Here is a 19,406-nt window from a genome sequence, read left to right on the forward strand (position 1 = left end):
GAAGGAAGAGATTTTTTGTTGTATTTTTAGAGAAAATGATAAGTTACTGTGTAAAGGAAAGGAAATTCATTTACTTGTTTAATGTTATATTGTAACATTAAATATGTTATATTCTGGTAACTCTTAATGGACTTTTGCTGATTAAGATTGAATGATGAGGTTTTACTATTTACTAATAGATAGAAGATGAGATACGGGATGAAGAGATCTTTGGTTGAAATGTTAGAGAAGGTGATAAGGTGTACTTGTCTTGATGAAGAGGGAAGTCATTTCTTTATATTTTTTTCTCCCTCCTTTTTTTTTCTTCTTTTCCCTTTTCCCTTTATTCTTTTTATATTTTTCTTACGTTGTATTAGTTTTTTATCCCTGTACTTTTAAACTTTAATAAAAATTATTATTAAAAAATTCACTTGGAAATTTTCACCCAGCATAACATTTAGCACAAATATAAATCAAACTTTTTAAATATTTCCAGAGACTATTCTGGCTATTAAATTTTGCACCAGTTGATGGACTAGATACAAAAAGCAGCCCCATGTAGAATATGCATTGCTTCCTTAAAGTGGTTTTCTTCTTAAGAAGGGGTAAGGCTGCAGTTGGTAAAATGTGTTTCTGACTTTTGTCTCAGCCTGAGAGATCAGAGAGAGATCTGGATGCCATAGTGTTCTCAAACTGCATATTCATTTATTCTTGGTAGTATAATCCCATCTAGAATTGAAATCTATACCACTGCCCTAGATTATGACTCCCTCCAACAGATGAACAACCTATGGGTTTCATGAGCCCCTCAACACATCAGGTAGGAATATGAGTTAGTCCTTGACAACGAAAAACAGCAAACTACGAGTTTGAAGATGCAGTATTATGAAAAAACAACTTTTCCTCTACTACACATCTTGCAACAGCATAGGGCTTTATGCTGGTCCTTTATCAGATTCAAATGAAGTATTTATCTGGATATATTCTGGGTAACTCTCTGGTACAGTTCCAGTAATCAATTTGGTACAGTAATCAAAAATGGGGCATTTTTGAAGAAGGCCAGTGAGGGCACTAGTAAATTATTGTGTTGATGTTAACTGTATGAGTGAATTCCCTATTTCAGGTATCATCCTGAAGAATGTAGAATATTATGTGAAATAATATCATAACTTTGAATAGTTCATCTATCTTTTGTCATGTTTGTCTAAACGATAACCAAATTAATTCTCTATTTTCAGTGTTTAAGAACACTTGTTGGACATACAGGTGGAGTCTGGTCTTCACAAATGAGGGACAATATAATCATCAGTGGATCTACAGACCGAACCCTCAAAGTATGGAATGCAGAGACTGGAGAGTGTATACATACATTATATGGGCATACCTCAACTGTGCGTTGTATGCATCTCCATGAAAAAAGGTAAGCATTTATCTTGCATAATTTCTTTTAATTGTAACAAACATACTCTGAAATTTAAATATTATATTTTATTTATCCTTTCTGTTGCATGGAAGTTTTATTGTATTTAATAGAAAAGTACTAGACTGCTTTTAAATATAGATAAACTATTGTGCATTACATATTTTATTGTTTCATTTTATGTACAAATTCAGAAAAATCAATAACAAAAAGTTTCAAAAGAAAAAGGATGAAAAAAAAGAGTACAAATAGATGTAATAGAATACTGCTTAATTTAATAATTAAATATGAAGGCTTTTCCTGCTGTTTTCCTTTATTTTACTGTAATATTTTACTGTAATATTTGTACTAAATGCTTTGCACATTTTCTTGCAAAGAAGGTAGACAGCTGTAGTTTCTAAGTAAAGATATTAAAATATAAATAAGATAGACCACAATACTGAAGCAGCTACTTTCAACTCATTATTAAAAGGAACGTGACACATGCAGGTAGTTTAAACCTGGGATCACAGTTGATATGATTATTTGTAATCAAGTGTTTCAATGAAGTAAAATAATGTGATATTAAATAGAAATAATATATAAAGATGTTTAGAGGACAACTTTAAGAGTCTTAGTCTGAATCTTTATATTTCAGTTTGCTGCTAACTTCCATATTTGCTGATGAAGACAGTTTATTTCTGAAATCCCAGAACTTATTGCAAATATATTTTGTATAGCAGAGGAAAGCAAACTTCATATCTTTTTCAACCTAAAAATCTGATTCTAAGATTTCAGTTAAATAGTTTTTATCATAAAACTACCTATTTATTATTATAGATAGGATTATCTATAAGTTGGGACAATTTAAATGTCTGCTTTAAACATACAACCCGCTTAGTCTGAACTAAATACTGTTAAAACAGCCACATAAATTTTTTATTTTTATTTTTCCGCTTCCTAGAGTTGTCAGTGGGTCTCGAGATGCCACCCTGAGAGTATGGGACATAGAAACAGGCCAGTGTTTACATGTTCTGATGGGTCATGTAGCTGCAGTCCGATGTGTACAGTATGATGGCAGGAGGGTTGTTAGTGGAGCTTATGATTTCATGGTCAAAGTTTGGGATCCAGAAACTGAAACCTGTCTACACACCTTGCAAGGGCATACTAATAGAGTCTATTCATTACAGGTAAGCATTTTGTACTTAGTGCAATAAACATCCTTCAGTATTCAAACAGAGTAGTTAATTGCTGCCTAATATTTGCTGAGCAGCCAGTATACTACTGGCAACTAATGAGATCAAATCATTTGCTCTATGCATTCTGTATTTTCCTTTTTCTTCCTTTCCATCTAATCTTTTATATTACATTATGGCATTAAAAAACAGAGCACAGCCATGCTGTCTGAGAATTATGAGAACTGCAGTCCAGAACATCTGGAATACATTAGCTGTTCTGACTAGATGTGCATATAGTTGAGATGAGTTTCTTAAATTTAGCTCAAAGAAATAGAATGCATATCTTTTAAAATTGAATAATATGATTTATGCTATTAATAGTAACCATTGAGAGTGTATAGGGAGTGTATATTATATATTACGGTATTGTCTTGTGTTAGAAAGATCAGTAAAGATTTTTTTCTAATAAGTTAATAATGAAGAATTGGGTAAAAGATTTTAGATGGAATCTGCAAGTTTTAAATACATCCTCTAAATTGAAAAAAATGATACTTTTAATTGAGTGAGTTATTAAATCTATTAATTTTAAAAACTGCTTATATTTTAACATGACCAAATATCTGTCTTTGTCATTATATATTTACAGTATTTCTTAGAGTGTCAGGAATATTTTTGTTACTACAGAAAAAAAAATACAAGAATCATGAAATAATGGCACTGGCATTTAAATAAGTGCAGTGCAAAACATAAATTAAAATTGTCTTCTTTTTTATACACATACTTAAACATATAGTTTCTTCTAAAAATGGAAAATATAAATATAGTCGCATTGATTAATTTGTTTCATTTAATCAAATTGAAACTTTTGAAACATTGAGATGAATTTTTAAACCCATTTAATAAAACAGATTATTGCTTATTTTTTTTATTGGATTCAGGTCTACTGCACGTGCTACAAAAAACAGAAAAGCAGAAAGATTATTTTAGCAGTGATTAATTTTTTGTTATTTTTCAACAGTATTGTGGATATTAAAGAACCTGATTCATAGCTCTTGAAGTCACATTCTTTTTTTTAACAATTAGACCTTTATCATAGCATGCTGTCTATATCCACTGATTTAGGCTTCACTGAAAGCCGGTTTAATAATAGAACACCAGCAACATTCTTAGATATGTTGTAGAGAGTCTTCTAATATCTTAGAGAATAATAAAATTATTGTTGTGTAAGCTTATTTGGACCACAGACCACACTATCAAGAGAATGGATAACTTCTGAGATAGGAATGTGTGTATATACCTGTCTGTATATATAAATGCATGCGCATATTCACACACCCAACTGTGGAACAGAATTTTGTAAAGAGTGAGATTGAGGGTAGTGAAATGTAGAACACGTAGTCAGTGACTGTAATATTGGCAATAGCTGTTTACAAAACAGTTATTAGATATGACTGACATTCTTATACTGATGAGCTAATTAACATGTACAAATCTGTACTGTCTAATCTATAAGAAATAGCTCTGAACTTCTGAATGAAGTATAGCTGGGGTGTTTTGGAGTGACATCTTGTTTTGTTTGTAGTTCCTTTGCTTAAGGCTGCCTACCTCAATATTAGGGATGGATTGTCCTAGGAGTAGAAGAGTTGCTATGCTCCTTTTTTTGCTACTGACATTTCTAATGCTAGATTTGAATCTGATTATTCTTTTGCACAGACACTGATCAGTTTGTAAGCAACCTCCATTAAGTTTTACATTGTACAAAGAATGTCATGTGTATCATTAGAAAATGAATGGGTGTGCAACTGCTGGCACAGGTAATATTATTAGATTCTAAACAATTATCAGATTCTGTTCTTTTACAAGATCAGATATAAGTACATCACATGATGACACTATATCTTGTGAAATTTGAAACATTATTCAATATTATGTCTGAAAGGATTTGATTAATAAAATAATCTTTTCATCTATAATACAAATTAGAATTTTTCTTCTTTTTTCCTTTTTTTTTTTTTGGTATGTTTTACAAGTGGTAAAGTGCTCATTTTAATTCAAGCTATAAAGAATACTTGCTATGGCTAGATGTTTTCCCAGTGGTAAATTGCTTGGTCCAATCTGTTACTTGTTTTAAATTGGCCTTATAAGAAAAAAAAGCAAGTAAAGGAACAAAAAGAAATGTGAAGTATGTTAGCAAGGCACTAGGCTGACACCAAAAGCTGGCAAGCCACCTCAGACACATTCACATAGAGATGCACATTCATTCATTCATATATGTCAGGGTTAGGCACTCATGGTCTACATGCAATGCACAGTTCCCATCCCCAACTCCCAGATACCCTCTTATCATACTATTGAAATAGTTAATTTTTGGTGCATGTCGCTGCCCTCCTTTTGGGAGGGGGGACTAAAAAGGTGTCACAAATCTCATTAGCTAGTAGAAAACGTTTTCAAGAGTAACTCCAAGATGAAGGAAGGTTGATAACATGCAGAGAGGAAAGGGATAATATGTCTTGTGCAATAAGAAAACTTTTTGAATTTCCTATTACCATCCCTGGAAGCTTCTTAAAAACAAGCTTTATTACTGTGTAAGGTACTTTGGTTGTAGAAGAATTAACATGTAAATCCAGCTTCTGGGAAGTACAAAAATCTTTTTAATTTGGTTTTACAGTATGTATGTGAATCTGTATATTTGCAAATGTACTTCTTAATTTTAAAAGATTTTTATGATGCAGTAGCAATCTTCAAATATTTAGACATTCATAAAACGTTACATTTCTTCCTAGCTGTATGTCATAATAAAGTTTAACATCTTATGTTTTGATTGATTGAGAGGATTGCGTCCAGACTGTCAGGCTTAAACTAAACCCATGCAAATTATTAGGGTATGCTAGTCATGACTAAATTTTCTTGATGATTTTAGTCAGACTACTAAAAGGCTGACAAAATGTGTATCTAAGGATTTTTTTCTCTGACAGAAAGAGGGAACTTTTGAGACAAACCTAAATAAAAGTGCACATTGTTAAAATTTCTCTATAGCCAATTATTTAAGGATATGGAATATTGACACATAAATACAATTTAGCAATTTAGTGAACAAGGTATATTTTTAAAACAAGGCCATTCCATCTGTTTGTCCATTAAGAATATAGAATATTTCTTATAGTTGTAACAAGTACAGGCAGAATGGTTTCAAAAATTATTTATGTTCATATTCTAACTATATAATGGAGAATTTTAAATTGTGTTGACCTTTATTTCGGTTTATCATTGTCAGCTTTAGTTAACTATAGTTGTGAATATAGTCTTTGTTTTGCAATTAGTAACACATATCTTGCTAGGTTTTTTTTTTTTTTAAAGAACAAATGCTTCTAGTTTGTATGCTTTTCGAAATCTAAATATGGCATAGGGAAGAAAGAAAATATACATTAATGTGTCCTGTATTGCACTATGCCTTTCAAATATAAATTTATAATTGAGCAGAAATGGTTTTGAGCCTATTAGTAGTAAATGTTAGAAAATGAATCTTGCATCATGTTTAAATCATATTAAACCTTGTGCAAAAATATATGAGGATGATTTTCATCATGATGACATTGTTCCAGGTTTCACCTTTTCCTTTAAATAATGGAGGTACATTAGCTCTGGATCATATTTAAGATGAAAAGGTATGGCATAGTCACAAAACTGACTTCTTGTTCCAAATGAGTAGGAAGTAGCTTCCTGAAGCGAAGTGTTTATCTATAGCAAGTAATTGATAATTCTGGTCAATTTGTGTTAGCATAAGTTCTGTTAATATGTATTAAACTTGGTAATATCAGACTATTCACAGATTTGTACCAACTTCCATTTTGATGAGATAAAACTGTGAATTGAATTGTACAACTATGAATAGTCACAAGCTTAAGACTTTGGTCAAATATAAATATATGTTGATATATGTAAACTTCTTTTCTCATAGTTTGATGGTATCCATGTGGTGAGTGGGTCTCTTGACACTTCAATCCGAGTTTGGGATGTGGAAACAGGAAATTGCATTCACACATTAACAGGTCACCAGTCATTAACAAGCGGAATGGAACTCAAAGACAACATTCTTGTCTCTGGGAATGCAGATTCCACTGTCAAAATCTGGGATATCAAAACAGGACAGTGTTTACAGACGTTACAAGGTAGGATTTTCACACCCTTATGTAAGTCACAAAGTGTTTTAGTACTAATTTCTGTATAGATAAATATGGCTATATATTATTGCATATTTATGATCCATATATAACAAAAAAAGACTGATTCACAGATAGTGTTTATGTGAATCTATGCTGTGTTTCTTTGCGCTGTTTCTGTTACAATATCTGACCATGCTCCAGATGGTCAGTGGTTTAGAAAGAAGTATTAAGTTTGCTTAAGGTGGTATTTCAATACTTCACTATTAAATCATCCATTGTGAGGTGGATATTGAGGTTTTGAGATTTTTTTTCCAAATAGTCAAAACAATTCAAGGATTCTGTGAGATGCTTTCAAAGCTTTTGTAAGGGCCTATGCTTCATGGAAGGAAACAATCTTATTGCTGTGATTTGGAAAGCAAAGTTAAAGAAATTGTGAATATTTATATGATAATTCTTTCCTAGGTCTGCCAACCTGAAGCTTGGCTATTTGTATGCCACTGAAACTGAATATTCATTAAAGTGTTTTAAGGAGATTTTGGAGAGCAGGGAAAAAACCCAGAAAAATTGTTGGCTTCTCAACTAAAACAACTGAAGTATAATATATCTACACTCAAGCATTCTATGAGAAAAATACTCTGGAGCAATGCATTTAAATTGTTTGAACTTTTATATTCACCCTCATAATTCAAATTTGCAACTACTGTAGGAACTGAAATTTTTGAAAATAAAACCTTTGATGGTTTTAGCGCACTTTTAATGCTGCAGGAAGAATTAAATACAATTAAATATATTCAGTTTGAGAAGATTCCCAACCAAATGGGTTTCCTATAGAATGGGTATCAAAACAAAAATAAACCCTGTACTGTTGAGGTATATAATGTTTTGGGGTTTGGGGGGATTGGAAAAGGATTCTTTTCCTTATTTTATTATAGGTATATGGCTTTTCCCCTTCATGGATCACTGCCTTGTCGTGGCGAAGGGGCTTGCGTAACTCAGTGAAGCCATGAGCTATACCGTGCAGGGCCACCCAAGACGGACAGGTCATGACAGAGAGTTCTGACAAAATGTGGTCCACTGGAGAAGGAAATGGCAACCCACTCCAGTATCCTTGCCAAGAAAACCCCATGGACAATGTTAAAATGCTAAAAGATATGATGCCGGAAGATGAGCCCCTCAGGTCGGAAGGTGTCCAGTATGCTACTGGAGAAGAGCAGAGGGCAATTCCAAGTAGCTCCAGAAAGAGTGAAGCGGCTGGGCCAAAGCTGAAAGGACGTTCAGCTGTGGATGTATCTGGAAGCGAAAAGAAGGTCCGATGCTGTAAAGAACAATATTGTATAGGTACCTGGAATGTAAGATCTATGAACCAAGGCAAGCTGGATGTGGTCAAACATGAGATGACAAGATTGAACGTCGACATCTTGGGAATCAGCAAATTGAAATGGACGGAAATGGCTGAATTTAATTCAGGTGACCATTATATCTACTACTGTGGGCAAGAAACCCTTAGAAGAAATGGAGTAGCACTCATAGTCAATAAGAGAGTGGGAAAGGCAGTAATGGGGTACAACCTCAAAAACGACAGAATGATCTCAGTGCGTATCCAAGGCAAACCATTCAACATCACAGTAATCCAAGTCTATGCCCCAACCACTGATGCCGAAGAAGCTGAAGTTGACCGGTTCTATGAAGACCTACAACACCTTCTAGAACTAGCACCAAAAAAAGATGTCCTTTTCATCATAGGGGATTGGAATGCTAAAGTAGGAAGTCAAGGAGTAATCGGAATAACAGGCAAGTTTGGTCTTGGAGTACAAAATGAAGCAGGGCAAAGGCTAATAGAGTTCTGTCAAGAGAACAAGCTAGTCATAGCAAACACTCTTTTCCAACAACACAAGAGACGACTCTACATATGGACATCACCAGATAGTCAATACCAAAACCAGATTGATTACATACTTTGCAGCCAAAGACGGAGAAGCTCTATACAGACAGCAAAAACAAGACCAGGAGCTGACTGTGGCTCAGATCATGAGCTTCTTACTGCAAAATTTAGGCTTAAATTGAAGAATGTAGGGAAAACCACTAGACCACTCAGGTATGACTTAGATCATATTCCTTGTGAGTACACAGTGAAGGTGATGAATAGATTTAGAGGATTAGATTTGGTAGACAGAGTACCTGAAGAACTATGGACGGAGGTCTGTAACATTGTACAGGAGGCAGCAACTAAAACCATCCCAAGGAAAAAGAAATGCAAAAAAGCAAAATGGCTGTCTGATGAGGCTTTACAAATAGCTGTGGAAAGAAGGAATGTGAAAAGCAAGGGTGAAAGGGAAAGATATAAGCAACTGAATGCAGATTTCCAGAGAATAGCAAGGAGAGATAAGAAGGCCTTCTTAAATGAACAATGCAAAGAAATTGAGGAAAACAATAGAATGGGGAAGACTAGAGATCTCTTCAAGAAAATTGGAGATATGAAAGGAACGTTTAGTGCAAAGATGGGCATGATAAAGGACAAAATAGGCAGGGACCTAACAGAAGCAGAAGAGATTAAGTAGAGGTGGCAAGAATACACAGAAGAACTATACAAGAAAGATCTTAATGTCCCTGATGTCCATGCTGGTGTGGTCACTGACCTTAAGCCAGACATCCTAGAGACTGAAGTCAAGTGGGCCTTAGGAAGCATTGCTAACAACAAAGCTAGTGGAGATGGCAGTATTCCAGCTGAGTTATTTAAAATACTAAAAGATGATGCTGTTAAAGTGCTGCACTCAATATGCCAGCAAGTTTGGAAAACGCAACAGTGGCCACGGGATTGGAAAAGGTCAGTTTAGGTTCCAATTCCAAAGAAGGGCAATGCCAAAGAATGATCAAACTATCGCACAATTGCACTCATTTCACATGCTAGCAAGGTTATGCTCAAAATCCTACAAGCTAGGCTTCAGCAGTACATGAACCGAGAACTACCGGATGTACAAGCTGGGTTTCGAAGAGGCAGCGGAACTAGAGATCAAATTGCCAACATTCACTGGATCATGGAGAAAGCACGAGAATTCCAGAAAAACATCTACTTCTGCTTCATTGACTATGCAAAAGCCTTTGATTGTGTGGATCACCACAAACTGTGGCAAATTCTTAAAGAGATGGGGGTACCAGACCATCTTACCTGTCTCCTGAGAAATCTGTATGCGGGCCAAGAAGCAACAGTTAGAACCGGTCACGGAACAACTGATTGGTTCAAAATAGGGAAAGGAGTACGACAAGGCTGTATACTGTCACCCTGCTTATTTAACCTATATGCAGAGTACATCATGAGAAATGCCAGGCTGGAAGAATCACAAGCTGGAATTAAGATTGCAGGGAGAATCATCAACAACCTCAGATATGCAGACGATACCACCCTAATGGCAGAAAGTGAAGAAGAACTAAAGAGCCTCTTGAGGAGGAGAGTGTGAAAGGTGGCTTGAAACTCAACATTAAAAAAACTAAGATCATGGCATCTGGACCCATCAATTCCTGGCAAATAGAAGGAGTAGAAATGGAAGCAGTAACAGACTTCATTTATTTGGGCTCCAAGATCACCGCAGACGGAGACTGCAGCCATGAAATTAAAAGACGCTTGCTCCTTGGGAGGAAAGCTATGGCAAACCTAGATAGCATATTAAAAAGCAGAGACGTCACCTTGCCGACAAAGATCCGCATAGTCAAAGCTATGGTTTTTCCGGTAGTAATGTATGGCTGTGAGAGCTGGACCATAAAGAAGGCTGAGCGCCGAAGAATTGATGCCTTTGAACTGTGGTGCTGGAGAAGACTCTTAAGAGTCCCCTGGACTGCTAGAAGATCAAACCAGTCAATCCTAAAGGAAATCAACCCTGATTGCTCATTGGAAGGATTGATAATGAAGCTCAAGCTCAGATACTTTGGTCACCTAATGCGAAGAGAGGAGTCTTTGGAAAAGACCCTGATGCTGGGAAAGATTGAAGGCAAAAGGAGAAGAGGACAGCAGAGGGTGAGATGGTTAGATAGCATCACTGAAGCAATGAGCATGAAACTGAGCCAACTCAGGGAGGCAGTGAAGGACAGGAAGGCCTGGCGCAATATGGTTCATGGGGTCACAAAGAGTCGGACACGACTTAACGACTGAACAACAAAAACAAATATGGCTGTTGTTTTAAAGCTGAATAAGGTTCCTACAAATTATGCAATTTGTCATTTAATATATTTAAATGTAGACACAGAAATTTTGACCACCATTTTAGCACATAATTGCAGAGTGTTTTACCATCACTAATACACCCTGCATAGTCTTTCATAATTCATGAGAGGATGCCAAACCTCTAATAATACTAGAGTATTAGTGGGTATTTTAGCAATTAAATCTGAAGAATTTTAAATAGCTTTAGTGGCTTCATTTTGGCAGGTATCAGTTTTTTGGTAAAATTCAGGCTGAAAATGGTGATAACACCTTAATAATTACTAATTATACTTTTAAGACTTTTGAGTGGTTACGAAAAGCATTCAGTGCTAAAACTACTGAATGACAATATTTTCAGTTAAAAGATTTGTTGTACTCCCAGTTTGGACCTGATGTTTTGGTTAGCCTTTAATTCTCAGTGTTTTTAGAGGCTATACTAAGCATTCAGTTGTACTGACAATTGAAGAAACTTACTAAAGATTGATAACTTATGAGAAATACAGAATAAAGAATTAGAGCACCCCGTCTTAACAAATTAATGGAATCAGATTTTTAAAAAAGGATTGCATAAGTTTTTTATGATCTTAAAACAAAAATCTATTTTTTGTTTACTGAACTCCTTAGTGAATGTTCACAAAGGAATAGTTATTTATCTTTTTATGATGGAAATACAGTGTGTTCAAAGATACGTTAAGACACATGATTTGGTCATGCTGCCTGATCTGTATGGTTGAATATAATTGATACTGTTAATAAGATTTTAAAAGGAAATTAAGATTTAAAGATGTCAATGTATCTTGACATTTTATTTATTTTATTTTATTTTATTTATTTATGAATGAATGAATGAATGAATGAATGAATGAATGAATGAATGAATGAATGAATAACTTTGGATCTGTCATACCTGGATCTTTGCAAAAAAGATTGTAATGTATTCTTGGACAAATGCCTATACGTCTGATTTACACTCTAACCCTTTCAACTGGCTCTTTACTGATGCAGTTGAAAGACTAAACAATATGATTCTTATTTTCCAGGTTTAATTTGTTGTTTAAAAATTGAACTGTATTATTTCTTAATTACATACAACTATTTAATCTCTTCTATAGTTTCTGTAGCTCCCTTTATACCCAGAAAAGAAAAAATCACATTGGCAGCTACTGTATATTACATTTTTTCCAAATGTTAAAATATTTATCCATCCTTACTCTTCAGTAGAGTAGCACTTCCCTACACAAGAGTGGTATCAATCTAGGATCCTTTTGGACTCACAGCTCCTGATCAAAGAGGGTAGCAGCTGTGCCAAACAGTTCTCAGCATCATCTGGTGTGCACTTGCACCCCTTCCTGGATCAACAGGCCTTTCAGACGGTCACTCATGGCATAGTTACCTCAAGGCTTGACTACTATAATGTGCTCTACATTGGGCTGCCCTTGAAAACCTTTTGGAAGCTTCAACTGGTCCAGAATGCAGCAGTGCTGGCAGTGATGGGCATGCCTCAGTATGCCCATGTGACACCTCTGCTCCATGAGCTTCCCTGGTTGCCAGTCTGTTTCCAGGTGTGATTTAAGGTTCTGATTATTATCTGTAAATGCTACATGGCATAGGGCCAGGTTGTTGATAGGAGGGACTGCCTATCTCCCATGGTTTCTATCCAGCTAGTATGTGCTGGCAGAGTTGGAGCACTCTGGGCCACTTTGAATAACAGTGTCATCTATCAAGGCAAGGACAAGGAAGTGTGCCTTGTTTGTCACACACCTGTGCTTTGGAATGAGAATTCCTGAAATCATGTGACTCCTACCCTGTTGACATTCTGTAAAGCCTTGAGGACCTGGTTGTTCTCCCAGGCCTTGGATTGTGATGGATGGGGCCCCTGGACTGGTCTGTCTGTATATTGTGCCTGAATTCCATCTTGTTTTGGTTTGTATTGGTTTTTAGGTATTATATTGTGAGCTGCCCAGAGTCAGGCAGAACCAAAATAAAATAAAATAAAATAGGAAGAACACGTTAACCCTATATTGGTTTTTGTGTATCCTTTTCCATACTGGTTTGAATTGGGAAATAGTCCTTCAATGACTATTACTGATAATGCTGATTATTGTACTATTCTATTAAATAAATATAGTGTTAGCTCTTTTGGGGGGTTAGTTTAGTAGACCCTGATGTTACTTTCTTTGCTAATTTACTTTTTTATTATGATTTGCTCTAGGTCCCAACAAACATCAGAGTGCTGTGACCTGTTTACAGTTCAACAAGAACTTTGTAATTACCAGCTCAGATGATGGGACTGTAAAATTATGGGACTTAAAAACGGGTGAATTTATCCGAAATCTAGTTACATTGGAAAGTGGAGGAAGTGGAGGTGTTGTATGGCGGATCAGAGCCTCCAATACAAAGCTAGTGTGTGCAGTTGGAAGCCGGAACGGGACTGAGGAAACCAAGCTGCTGGTATTAGACTTTGATGTGGATATAAAGTGAAGCTTGAAAAGATTATTTTGTCCAGAAATGCAAATGATGTTCTTGTCCTTCCTCCCTCCCTCTACAAAAAGGAAAAAAAATCCCTTGTCCTTGGTGGTGCAGGATGTTGGCTTGGGGCAACAGATCCTAAAGACCTACAGGCTACAAAAGAGAAGACAAAAAAATTGAAAACCATAACTGACAAAAGAGGCATTTGCTTTTCTCTTTACATCAAAGACTTCACTTTGGAAAGGGCCAGCTTTGCAAAATGTGACTTTCTGTATCAAGCCAGGTGCAATTATTTCTTTTCTGTTTTCCTCTCAATGCTCATTGAGCTTTGTTGAGATGTAGAAGTTGTTACAATTCTTGTTAACCCTGTTCTTTTACCACCGTATTCTAGAAAGGAGATTCATATCTCCATTATCAGTTATTGTCTTTCAAACAAGACAGCATCTGGGAGAGCAGAGTCCTTTTTATGTGTGGAAAAGCTAAACTTACTGTGAATTGTTTTGTACAGTTTTACAGCTTTTTTTTTTTTTTTTTTGCCAACCATTGCCAATGTCAATCACAGTATTAGTCTTCATTGATCTCTTTTACTCTTGCTTCCATCTACGTTCTTCAATGCATAAGTTGCTCTGAGGTGGCAAATTGTCCTGGATTTGAAGATTTCTCAGATGGATTTAATATATGATGCTGGTGCTAGAAGTAGGTCTTCAATTATGGGATTGTTGTCCCAGCCCTGTACTGTATTCCCAGTGGCCAAACTTATTTATGCTGCTAAATGAAAGGAAAAAAAAATATTTTTATTTTTTTTCTGCTGTGACGTTTTAGTCCCAGACTGAATTCCAAATTTGCTCTAGTTTGGTTACAGAAAAGAGACTTTTTTGCCACTGAAACTTGAGCCAACTGTGCCTCTAAGAGGCTGTGAATGGAAAAGTTTCAGACAATTTAGAGTGAAGTTTGCTTGCAAGTAAAGAGAGTGTGTGTAACGCTTATTTTCTTTTTTCTTTTTTTTTTCTTTTTTCTTTTTTTTTCTGGGCAAAAATTAAAATACATTCCTTAGAACAAAGCTCTTGCAGCCTGTTCTGTGGGGAAACGTTTCTTTGTGAGGGCTGTGGTGAATGGAATATACAGACACGAAACTGACAATATATTTAAAAAAAAAATTCAAAAGTGAAAATAAAATTGCTGGTCAGTTGTAGTGTTTTACAAAATTTGAGAAGAATAGCTGTTACAGTTGGGTGAGTAACTGACAAAGCAAAAATGCTTCAGTTTTTCTGTTAAAGTTGTCACATAAAAAAAAGAATGCAATTGTCAAATTGATTTGCCTCATTCTCCAAGAGCCACAACTCAAGTTGAACTGTGAAAGTGGTTTAACACTGTATCCTAGCTGATCTTTTTTTTCCTCCTTTTTTGGTTTATTTATAGTCTGATATCTTTTAAAGAAATCAGATTTCAGTTTGTTAATTTTAGTTATGTAACAACCTGACAGGATGGAGGAAAAACCTTTAAAGGGATTGTGTCTATGATTTGATTCACTTAGAAATTTTATTTTCTTATAAATTAAGTGCAATAAAATGTGTTTTTTCATGTTAACATGTCTTTCTTTTAATAACTTAATATTACAATATTCCCAAATTTGGATGGAATGCAACATTGCAAAAGCATTGATCTACTTTTGTGATAGGATATACATCTTCTCCCAGAGCAACTTTTGAATTGATTTCTCAGATTGCCAGTAAAATCCTCATTCACCTGGTTGTTAGAATCAACTGAAAAACATTTTTGATTCTGTGCTTTGAAGGAATTGGAGCCACAATAGGATTTTATAAATGTAAGCAGTCTAAATAAGTTAAAGTAAAAGTAAATAGAGTGTTGAATATGTTCTTGCATAATCTAGAGGTGGGACTGAGCAGTAAGTGGCTCTTCTCTCTGACAAAATCATTACTTAAGGCAGTTAGAACAAAAAAGGTTAATCAAAAACACCAAAAATATGTCTCTAAACTGGGAAGGTAGGTATTAACAAGGCAAATGTGGTTCAGTATTAGTAAGTGTAAAGTGATGCTTGTTAGGTAAAAAAAAAAAATCCTGATTTCAAATTATGAGGTCTGAATTGGTGATGAGCAAGAATTTCGTGAGCACAATGAATAGCTCAATGAAAACAACATAGTATGCAGCTTCTGTGCAAAAGATAAAGATTTTGGAGATAATTAAAAAAGGAAAATAAAACTGGTTTAATTATACATTTAATCAGATCTAGGACAGGTGTATTTTGAATATGTTGGTCTATTGTAGAGAAAATTGCAAAAAGGCAAAATAATCAAAAGAGCAGCATTGCTCCCCTATGAAAATACTTTAAACTTGGGGACTTTTTGGTTTAGGAAAGGGGCAAGTAAGGGGACAAGAAATTTTACATGATTAGAAATTGGTAGGTAGAATCTTTTCTCCCTTGATAAGCAGAATATAACATGGGATCACTGATGAAGCTGAATTCCAGGAGATTCAAGATGGATGAAAAGAAGAGCTTGTTTGCATCACGAGAGTTAATAACAGCTACCAAAAGGAGGTTACTTGATTCATGGAGAATAACCCTATTAGTGATTAATATATATGATGGCTATATATTACCTCTAGTATAAGTGGGAAATATGTCTCTTAACATCAGTTATTGGAAGAGCTTGAACAGAAAGGTACTACTGCAGTTCTCCAGTTTGTGGATTCCCATAGATATCTGCCCAGTGTGGGAACTCATTTTTATTTTAAATATTCTGAGAAAAACTCTGCTGAAGCAGCTATTCCTCTTTATTTTGCGTTGTTTTGTTTGTTATTTTACTGAATTTATTGTGTCTTCAATGCGTAAAGCACATAGAGACATTTTGTTTGTTTATTTATACTTAAGTTAATATGCTGCTTATTGCCTAGGATTCAAGGCTGTTTACAACTAAATGAACACCAAAATTCAGAGAATCTCTAACAAACTAAAAATCACCCTATCACCAAATGGGACAAATGCCCTGCAAATTAAGCAGTCAGCCAGGAAATAATGGGGCATTCCTCACCATAGGGGGCTAAGTATGTGGAATCTGGGAGCAGCCACTAAGAAGGTCTGTTGTCAAATGCCTAGCCGCCTCATTTCACAATGGATGACATCCCTCAGCATTCCTCCCTTAAAAAAAAACAAGGTGGGCTGAACCTTGCCATGAGAATGAACATCTCATCTTTCTTCCAATTACTAGTTCTTCGTATAAAATTATTATAAAGGAATGAAATACTAAAATCTGTAATTCATAAACATATGAATAGTATTCAGTTAAATGAAAAATATAAGGAGAAGGTAAAGAATTTATATAGAAATATCAAGAGTTCCATAAGTTTGCCATTTTTTCTCCTTGGGGAAAAAATGACCATATGGTATCTAGGAAGCCCAACGGGTTCTACCATAAGAAGCTAATTAGGAATTCTTAGATGTAGGGGAAAAATGTCCATAGGCTCGAGGCATATAGTTGGAATGCTACACTAAATCAAAATGTTAATTAAAACATGACAATATAATAGTTATTCAAACTTCTTTCAACCCCCTTACACACACACACACACACACAAACTGAAGCAACTATTACTCTAACAATTAATAGGAGTAATTAACAAGGGCTATTATTCCACAGTGTGATGGTATCCATGTACACACATACAATTTAGCATACATAGACTCAAATAATTAGAATGTTTATAGACCCCACTAAGGGAAATTATTGCACTGTAGTCTGATCTTTGACATGTTAGCATAAAGGTATAAAGAGTAATATTTTATTTTCCTTTTTCCTATTAGTGCTCTTCTTCCTTTTCCTCCAATTTTGTGTTGGAAAAGAAATTTGAAACCGAATAAACAAAAAGGATAGAAATAAAGATCCAAATCAAATGTATGTCACTAATTCACTAATGCTAACAACAGGTTATATATATACACACACACAAGTTCCTGCAGAACTATCATTTAAGAGACAGACCTGGGCCAGATGGAGAACTTGAATAAATCTCAAGGATGGGAAAATGCATATTAATGCAGTCACTTCACTGTGCTTTCTACATTACTGACAATATAAAATTATACAGAATTCTCACTTTAGCCTAGTGCAACTGGATAATTTATGTAAGCCTTCTTATAGTTGTTACCAAACTATTATTTTATGCATTCCAAATTCCCAAGGTATGTGTGCTCTTCTAACATTAAATGAGCTATCAGCCAATGCCCAGTCAACCAATAAACAGTTAAATCTTAACTGAATTTGAATCTGAAAAAGCAAGAAATGCTCACTAATATTTTATAAAAATAGATTATGTTTCCTGGCAGGGACTAGTACCATAACAGTATCAGTTTTCCCCAAAATTGACAACTATAAATGTTAATTCCTTTTGTTTTGATGAATAATATATACACAAGCCTGTGATGCAAACTGCTACATTAAAAGTTCTAAGGTGGATTTAATTTGTGAAAATCTTTTTCAAAAGTAATTTGTTTAATATACTACCATCCTAGCTAAGCATGTGTGGAAAATTGTATTTCATTGATTAAACAGGCCATCTTCAAATTTCAAAGTTGCTTCAGTTTTATTCCCAACAAACGCCTGTTTTGGCCAGTCATTGAAATACAATATGCCTTTTTAAATTCTTGAATGTGGATGTCTGCATTCAACCTGACATTCTGTCATTTGTTGGTTTGGTATTTCAGCAAGCACAGAATATGCATGGAATAAACTGACAGTTTGGAGGATATATAACAGCTGAAGTATAGCAGTGACTCCTGGATATGTCTCTTACCAGTTAGTTGTTATCTGTCTGGTATTCATTTCAGTAGTGCGGTGAAATTTAGATTTTATATTTATGTTTAATTATTGAAATATTTGGATGGGTTAGCTTGATAATTTTAAGCTTTGTGGCTTCATGATTCTGATCTTTGCACAAATTCTTCCACACTATACAGATTTTTTTGAAAGTACATGTTGCTAATTTTAAAACTCTTGTTTAATGGACTGCTAGCTGTATGATATATGGTTAATGGTTTATGAGATTATCTTGCTTTGACAAAGTCAATTTTCCTATTTAAAATGAGATAGTTTGAGCATATAAAAGTGCAGTCCCTTGTGTTATCTCTTTCAGTCACATACCAATACATGGAAACCTTTTATTTTCACAATTCAATCAAAGCATGAAAAATCACATCAGTAACTAAGGTAGTAACTCAGTGAAAATGAAGATTGCAGAAAATATCTTTATGGTTTTGAATTTTGGAATACACTAATTCCCCATTTGAGGGTAAGGGCCCAAAGGCTCTTTCAAAATCATTTAAAACAGATTGGGTAATCAACAACAGATTAATTAATTTTCAACTGTGCCTTAACTGTCATCCTCCACTGCCCAAAGTTTTATTTTATTTATTTATTTGGTTCCTTTGTGTCAGTGTTAACTCCTGGTGACTACCTGAACAAGTCCCTGCAGTTTTCTTGGCAAGATTTCAGAAGTGACTTGCCAAGTAATTGCCACCTCCTTAGGTCTGAGAGAGAGTGACTGGCCCAAGGTCACCAAGGTTAGCTGGCTTCGTGCCTAAGGTGATACTAGAACTCACATTCTCATGATTTCTAGCCTGGTGCCTTAACCACTATACCAAACTAGATCTCCACTGTCCAAAGTAGACTATGTAATTTATTATGTTCATAATAAGAGCAACTAATATGAAATGTAACACAATGGTGCAGCATTTTAGTGTAAGTTATATTTGAGAAAATAGAATACCACTCCATTGCATGTCTATCCTTCTCCATCTTAGTGGACAGTCGATTGATTTTATTTGGCTTATTTTATTGTGGACATCCCATGGGATTTCAAAAGTAAAAATAACAAAACTAAATTGTTTGATCTTATGATAAATTACAAGACGTCAACAAGGACCAGCACAGATGCACCTGTAATGGTATGTGGGAATGACCTTGGGAGACAAATGGCAGCTGAATCCGCAGAAGGAATGGGCATGGCAA

At 35.0% G+C, this 19,406-nt stretch overlaps 1 protein-coding gene across 4 annotated transcripts in view; it reads left to right on the forward strand.

Moving 5' to 3' along the window:
* Positions 1 to 18,747, forward strand: part of FBXW7 (F-box and WD repeat domain containing 7) — a 145,826-nt gene extending 127,079 nt beyond the window's left edge. Inside the window, exons 9-12 of one of the 4 annotated variants that reach the window (XM_088132752.1) lie at positions 1,218 to 1,399; positions 2,343 to 2,568; positions 6,515 to 6,725; positions 13,127 to 18,745. In XM_088132752.1, coding sequence (XP_087988878.1) covers positions 1,218 to 1,399; positions 2,343 to 2,568; positions 6,515 to 6,725; positions 13,127 to 13,395 — 888 coding nt within the window. In that variant the 3' untranslated portion in view covers positions 13,396 to 18,745. Of the gene's footprint in view, positions 1 to 1,217; positions 1,400 to 2,342; positions 2,569 to 6,514; positions 6,726 to 13,126 lie in introns of all 4 variants that reach the window. The other 3 variants (XM_088132753.1, XM_088132755.1, XM_088132754.1) reach the window with 3 other exon arrangements.
* Positions 18,748 to 19,406: the final 659 nt, after the last annotated feature.

The sequence above is a fragment of the Python bivittatus genome, unplaced genomic scaffold (assembly GCF_059951505.1).
Source record: "Python bivittatus isolate LINGU-HERP-01145 unplaced genomic scaffold, Pbiv_v1 ctg000070_np1212, whole genome shotgun sequence".
NCBI classification, from domain to species: domain Eukaryota; kingdom Metazoa; phylum Chordata; class Lepidosauria; order Squamata; family Pythonidae; genus Python; species Python bivittatus.